The 6,628-nt window shown below is 59.3% G+C and overlaps 1 protein-coding gene across 8 annotated transcripts in view; it reads right to left on the bottom strand.

Moving 5' to 3' along the window:
- Positions 1-359: 359 nt before the first annotated feature.
- RUNX3 (RUNX family transcription factor 3) overlaps positions 360-6,628 on the bottom strand; it is a 66,926-nt gene continuing 60,657 nt past the window's right edge. For all 8 annotated transcript variants that reach the window (XM_077968806.1, XM_077968809.1, XM_077968818.1 and 5 more), the window contains one exon: positions 360-3,412. In XM_077968806.1, the coding sequence (XP_077824932.1) occupies positions 2,868-3,412 (545 nt within the window). In that variant the 3' untranslated portion in view covers positions 360-2,867. The remainder of the gene's footprint in view (positions 3,413-6,628) is intronic.

Below are 6,628 nucleotides of genomic sequence, written 5' to 3'. Positions count from 1 at the left end.
TCTGGGGAACAGGCAGGAATTCCTCCCAACATGGCTGGGAAGAGAATCACAGCCCGCTCATGATTGGTGGCACTTGGAAGACCTATTTGATGCTCTCCTGGGGTTCCAGTCATACAGGAGCAGGCCTCACCGGCTGTCCTGCAGCCAGGGTGGTCTCTGTGGCCATTCCTGAAGAAGCTGGAAGCAAGGAGATGAAGGCGCTGGGTGTTTCTGTTCCTGTTCCTCCTGGGCGACAGCAGGAGGTCTCTATCCTCTCCCCAGCCCCACCCCACCTCCACGCATAGCCCTAGAAGCCTGGCACTGGACTCCTTCCACACATCTCAGAGTTATATCATTGTAACAAATCAGTCAAAATTCCATTTTACAGTTAAATAGTACAGAAGACAGTTTACTGTACAAGCAAGTTGTGCATTAAAAACAAACACCAAGCAAATGATAGTGCAAAGCAGTTTCCACCCTGCTCCATCCTCTCGCCAGCTCTGGGATGGTTTTACATGGGATATGAGTGCAGCAGGTGTCATACCTCAGCATGACAATGTGTCACAAAAGATTGGTACCCACTACTGACAGACTCACAGTAACATTGTATCAAAACATCTTCCTTTCCTCCTGCTTCCTATATCAGTGTGTTTGCCTAGTACAACTTTAAAGCAGCCTTGTAAATAAGGACCTACTTTTACCAGCCCAGGCTGTCTGTACCCACTTTGCGCCTTACAGACTCAGTACGGCTGCCATCACTTTTTGTCAGGGGATGGGGGATGGGGTAGGAAGAGCAATTTATTTCCTATCCCTGCCTCTCCGGGGCTTGGGGATCAGGAAGGGGTAGTAATCTGGGATGAGACTACAAAGTGCTGGGCACTGGGAACCCAAAGGTGCCTCCCACGATGACCTGGGACCAGCTACAACCAGAAAATAGGAGGGAAGAAACCACAAGGACAATGGATTCATCGCTGCTTCCTGAGAAGGTATGGAAAGGCCCCTTGGGTGCAGGGAGTCAGCAGCTGTATTGAAGAGATGGAGACTGTTTTTCCAGTGAGGACAGGCCAAGAGGAAACCGCAGCAGGAGGGAATGGAATAGGATCACCAGAAGGACTGCCTGACCTGTCGGTGTCTCTGGTGTATGGTTCTGGCCGTTGTGACAAGTTGGGTGGGGACAGTGCTCTCACAGAGACGACCGCTAAAGAGCATTCTGCAGGGCAGATTTCCGCGTCCACAGAGGCCGAGGCAGAAAGTTAAAATACCACATGCTGCTAGTCTTTGAGTTCCCTTACACCTTTTCTAAGCCTTTCTAGGGCCAGAGAACTCTGATGTGAGAATCCACGTGGCCTGGCCCTTGGGCAAGCGCCCACCTTCCCGTTTTGCAAAATTCAGGGTCAAGACTTCACCTCGGAACGCAGTGCAGCTGAGCTGTGGCTGGAGAGCCCTTTACGGTGCTTCTGTTCTGCCACGCACAGCCAGTGCTCCCCACCTCTCACATCCTGCCCACCCCCGCACAGCCTCCCGGACAGATGTCCTAGAGCCACAGAGGAGAGCGCCCAGCGTCTCATCAGCATTTCCGTTGTCCTTCCAGGGATGCCTGTGGTGCAGGCTGGTGGGACGCTGCCTGGTGGGGAGTGTAGCCCCTTGAGAAAGTATTGAGACCCTGATAACCCCACACCCTCAGGAGGTAGCTGGGGTTCCGTGGGGGGCGGAGAGGGGGCAAGGGTGGTGCTCATAATCACGGAGCTATACCTGTAGGAGAACTTGTGTTTGAAAATGTTAGATTAAGCTTCTTTTTCTAAAATCAGTTTTAAAAACTGTTTTTTGCTCAGGACTGTTTGCTTTCAGAGCACAAAACAGGTTAAAGACAGACAGGTGTGTGTCAGGAGTTGCAAGATTTGGCTGGATCCTCCCAGGAGGCTTGGGGGATGAGGCGCAGCTTGGCTGGACCTAGGTGGGACAGGGACATTGACGTCTGACCCAAAGTGACCCCTCACCTCAATGCCTTCTGCTAGGACCTATCTGGCCCCCCGTTTTCTCCACAAATGGAGATTATGAGACCACCTAGGGGAGAGGGGACCTCCTACCCACCCAGCCCCGGCAAGAGAACAAAGGGTGGATGCATTGGGCTGGTAAAGTGCATGGAGGAGTCGGTCTGTAGGTGCTTTCCTGGGTTTAGGGACCTGATGCCATAGACTCATCTTCTCTGGGGCCTGGGACCCATGCGGCTGGGGGAAAGCCAACAGTTAGGAATGGAGGGAAGCTGGGCTGGGGGGACTGGCTTGGATGTGTTCTCAAATCATCTCTGCCAGCAGCGTGCTGGGTCCTGCCCCGTCTGTACGAGGGGAACCCTGCTCGAGGGCGGCGCGGGCGGGGGACACTTTCCAGTTCTGACTCAAATCTGTGTAAATGCAGAGAGGACTGGACCCAGGGGTGTAGGGGCTCCGACGAAGGTGCGGGGTGGGGAGGTTTCCCAGGGCCTGAGGCTTATCCTGTGGGCCAATGCTGCCTCTCTCTGGAAGAGAGACGGCCTCTGTCCCAGGAGACACGGGCCCCATGGGGCACTGGGCATAGCTGGAGACAGTGAGGTTCTTCTGGGGAGCTGGCAGGAGGCTGATTCCCCACAGAAGTGTGGGATGAGACAGCCAGGATCTGGGCGAGGTGGTGTCCTGGGCGGGGGTGGGGGTGGTTCCCTACACCTCTGTACACGGATGTGGCTGGACAGATGCAGCCAGAGCCACCCACCAGCTGGGACCACCCTGGGACCAAGACCACCCTGGAGCGCAGGTCCCATTCCTGCCCGGAGCCTCGGAGCCGGAGCCAGCCCATCATGGGTCTTGAAGGTTGTAAGGGTCCCCGCCTCCAGCGGGAGGAGTCCACCGGGGCGGTCAGTAGGGCCGCCACACGGCCTCATCCATGCGGCCCGGCGTGCTCAGGGCCGTGGGTGAGTTGCTGTGGCTGCCGTCGGCCTCCACGCCATCGCTCTGGCCGCCCAGGCTGGGGTTCATGAGGTTGCCGGCGGCGACAGAGGCAGCGCTGCTGGTGCAAGAGGCCAGCATGCGGGTGGGTGAGCGGTCGCCCCCACTGCTGCTGCCGGCCACCATGGAGAACTGATAGGAGCCAGAGGACGTCCCATAGTAGAGGTGGTAGGGAGACGGGTTGGTCTGGAAGGGCCCGCTCTGGTTCTGCGGGGCCCCCGGGTAGGGTGGCGGGAGGTAGGTATGGTGGAAGCGGCTGGTGGCCGGCATGCCCGCCACGCTGAGGCTGCTGATGCTCGTGCCCGAGGGCGTGGCGCTGTAGGGGAAGGCAGCTGACATGGCCCCGGGGTAGTGCATCCTGGGGTCTGGGAAGCGGCTCTCCGTGAGGGTTGGCAGCGTCGGGAAGGAGCGGTCAAACTGGCGGGGGTCAGAGAATGGGTTCAGTTCCGAGGTGCCTGGAGGACAGCGAGGAAGAGGTCAGCTGCAGCTCGAGACAACCCCAGGAGGCCTTCCTGAAGAATGCCCTTGGGCTCTGGTTCCCAAGGCCCATCTGGGGGACCCCTAGTTCTAGACCTGACTCTCCTCTTCCTGCCCTAGGCTGCCCAGGGACTCCCCTGCCAGGACTCCGAACACAGACCTGCCGGGGAGCTGGTGGAAGCGTGCCCTGGGCCAAGAGGGGCCACGGGAGCACCCCCACCGGCGGCAGCAACAGAAGACCGGTGGGGTCTTGTCTTCTCTTTCAATCCTCCTGCCCAGCCTCGCAGAGGACAGGCCTAGGACGAGGCAGTGGGGCTGAGGGCAGGGTCAGCTCAGGCCTCCCAGCAGCCCTGCCCAGGCAAGTTCCTCTCCCCACCGGCCCGTGTTAACAGCTGGCAAGGCTGTGGATGTGTAAAGGGCTCCGATGACCGTGTGAGACTGGGAGTTGGAACCCGCTTTTGAAGACAAGAAAATGGAGGCAGAGAGAGCAAGACTGAGTCTCTGTGGCAGAGAAAGGACTGGTTCTCATCACGAGGCCTCTGCTGGGGACACACGTGCCTCTCCTGCCCAGGTGCAGCACACGGAGGTTCTGTGCGCTCACACCTGGGTTGTGGGCACTGAGGTCAGAGCAGCTCTGGCCTCCACCTCACCCTGGGCCTGTGTTTCTGGAGCTGACTCGTGGCCACACAGTGACTGGATGCCACCCTCACCTGCCTCGGCAACAAAGTGAGACAGCAGTCAGACAAACTTGGGGACCCAGACCCCGACCTGGTCACAGTGTCCAGCCCAGACCCTGCCCCTGCTCCCCCGGGAATGTGGCTTCTCAATGGGCTCCAAGGCAAGGGTGTTCCATCCTCTGTCCCCCACTTTTGTCATCACAGACCCCCCAAACCTCAGCATTCAAAAGGGCTCGGGGATTGAGTCTAACACCCTTGGTGGGAAAACTGTGGCCCAGACAGGGTGAGGCACTTGCCTAAGGGTCACACAGCACATGGACCCGGCACACAATCTTAGGGTCTCTGGTCCTGATCCCCAGCACATGCATGAGTGGGAGCTGTCCGTCTTGGAGGCAGCACAGGATCAAAGCTTACTGTGTGGCTTCTGGAGCCAGACAGTTATCCTGGTTTGGACACTTACTAGCTTTGTGTCCTTGGGCAAGCCACTTAACCTCTCTGTGCATCAGTTACCCCATACAAAACACGAGACGATAACAGTTCATCGGGATTCAGTTAATACACATCAAGTACTTAGAATGGCACTGGGCACAGAGTAGTGGTCCATGAGGCTTTGCAAGGCCACTGTGGCTGCGGTGCTTGTTACTCTGGGTACCCAGGAGAACTGGCTTATTCAGGGCCCTGCCAAGTGGAGGCCCTGGTGTGGGGCCTCCCTTGTACTCTGGCGGCGGGGGGAGGTGGATGAGCCCCTAGCAGTGGTCCAGAGGCGCAGTCTGTCCAGCCAGCAACCCCTCTGTGTCACCCACCAAAGGATAAGGGCCGGTGCTGGGGGGGGGGCTCTGCCTGCCATGCTGAGGCTTGGCTGAGGACGGAGAGTTGTAAGCCTGAGGTGCTGTGTGACTTAGGCTGGGACTTGGAACTTCTCGGGGCTTTGGGGTTTTCCCAAGTCAGCTGGCGTTATGTTTCCCTCAGCAGCGGACTCCGGCCCTGGGCGTGGATCGGAACGGAGCGAGGCTCCTGGCTTAAGGTAAGAAGATGTGGGGACAGCAGTCTGGGTGGCGGGGGCCTTCTGGGATATCTGGGATGCTCCCTAGTAGGTCCCTGCCCCTGGAGGCCGAGAGCCTCCGAGGCGCCTGGCTGCCAGTTTTCATCTGGGGAGCCCCTCGGTGGGAGAGGTCCCGTTGCAGGTGCCGGGCACGTCAGCACAGCTAAGATGGGCGGGGTGGAAGTGGGTGCTGGCCGCCTGATGGGAACCCCATTCTCAAGACGAAGGAAACAAACGGAGACCCCAGGATGCAACAGCAGGACTGTGCCCCTCAGAGCTCATGCGGGCTGCAGGGCGCTGGGCTGGGCCTCCCTGGACCTGCCACCGTCCCCTCCAGCCTCTTTCCTGAGGGGCACCACTCCTCCTGCGGGGTGGTGGGGGAAGTACCTGCCCTCAGCACTCCCTCAGAAGCCCCCAGCAGCTTCCTCAGAGCTCCTGTACCCCCACCCCGCAGCCTCGCAGCCCCAGGAAACCCGAGCTGCCCGGGGCACTGTCGAGCGGCCAATCCCAACAGTGGAAGGAAATGTTTATTTTCTTCTCCAGATTGCCCCGGCTGCTGCGTGGTGGCTGAATGAGCCCTTTCAGCTGTGAGAAGCCCCCATTGTGGGCGGCTGCGGCTGGGGGCTGGGGCTGGGGTATGGGAGCGGCCGGGGTCTCTGCACTGCTTGCCAGTGACCAAGGTTGGGGGGTCAAAGCAGTTAACAGGCACCGAGGGAAGTGATAGTGGGGTGTCCCGAGGGGGATCCCCAGGAGGGAGTCTGAGGGCAGAGGGAGGGGGGCCTGTGAGAGTCTTCCCAAGCCTGGGTCTGCCAGCAACCCCTCTTTGTTAGGGACCTCCTTCTCCCCACTTCACAGATGAGAAAACTGAGGCTGAGTTTAAGTGTCTTGTCTGAGATCACACAGCCAATGCCTGGCAGAACCTGAATTCCTAGCCTGGTCCAGCTGACTGCAGAGTTCATGCTCCTGCCTGTCCTGGTCATCCAAGGCCCTTTCTCTCACCCAAAGGGGATAGGCCTGAGGACGGAGAGGTCTGGCTGCCTGTGGCCCAGTGCTGTGGGGGGCTAGCAAGGGACGGGGCCAGGCCTCAGGAAGAAGCAGGCAGAGCAGCAGAAGTCAGCCACTGCCCCACACAGGCTGGGGCTCCTTTCCTCCCAACCCAGGGTGGAAGCAGCAGCTGTGCCTGCTGTGGCGCCAGGCACTGATTCCCAAGCTGTGCCCACCCAGCGGTGGATGGGCAGATGTGGGCTCTCCTTCCATGGGGGCTGGTGGACAGGAAGCCACTGTTCACCCCACCTCCTGGATTCTGGCTCCCCCGCTGGGCCCTGATCCCCTGGTCTGGCTCTGTCCATGGCGGGGAAAGGTTGGCTCTCAGGCTACCACACCTCGACAGATGCTGGCCTGTGGGCAGCAGGAGCAGGGGCAGCTATGGGGCAGGGGTGGGCGTGAGCACAGTGTACAGGGCTCCTTCCGATGCC

The sequence above is a fragment of the Macaca mulatta genome, chromosome 1, assembly GCF_049350105.2.
Source record: "Macaca mulatta isolate MMU2019108-1 chromosome 1, T2T-MMU8v2.0, whole genome shotgun sequence".
Taxonomy (NCBI): Eukaryota; Metazoa; Chordata; class Mammalia; order Primates; family Cercopithecidae; genus Macaca; species Macaca mulatta.
Note: the sequence above shows the minus strand (reverse complement) of the source record. Positions and strands in the feature narration are given on the sequence as shown.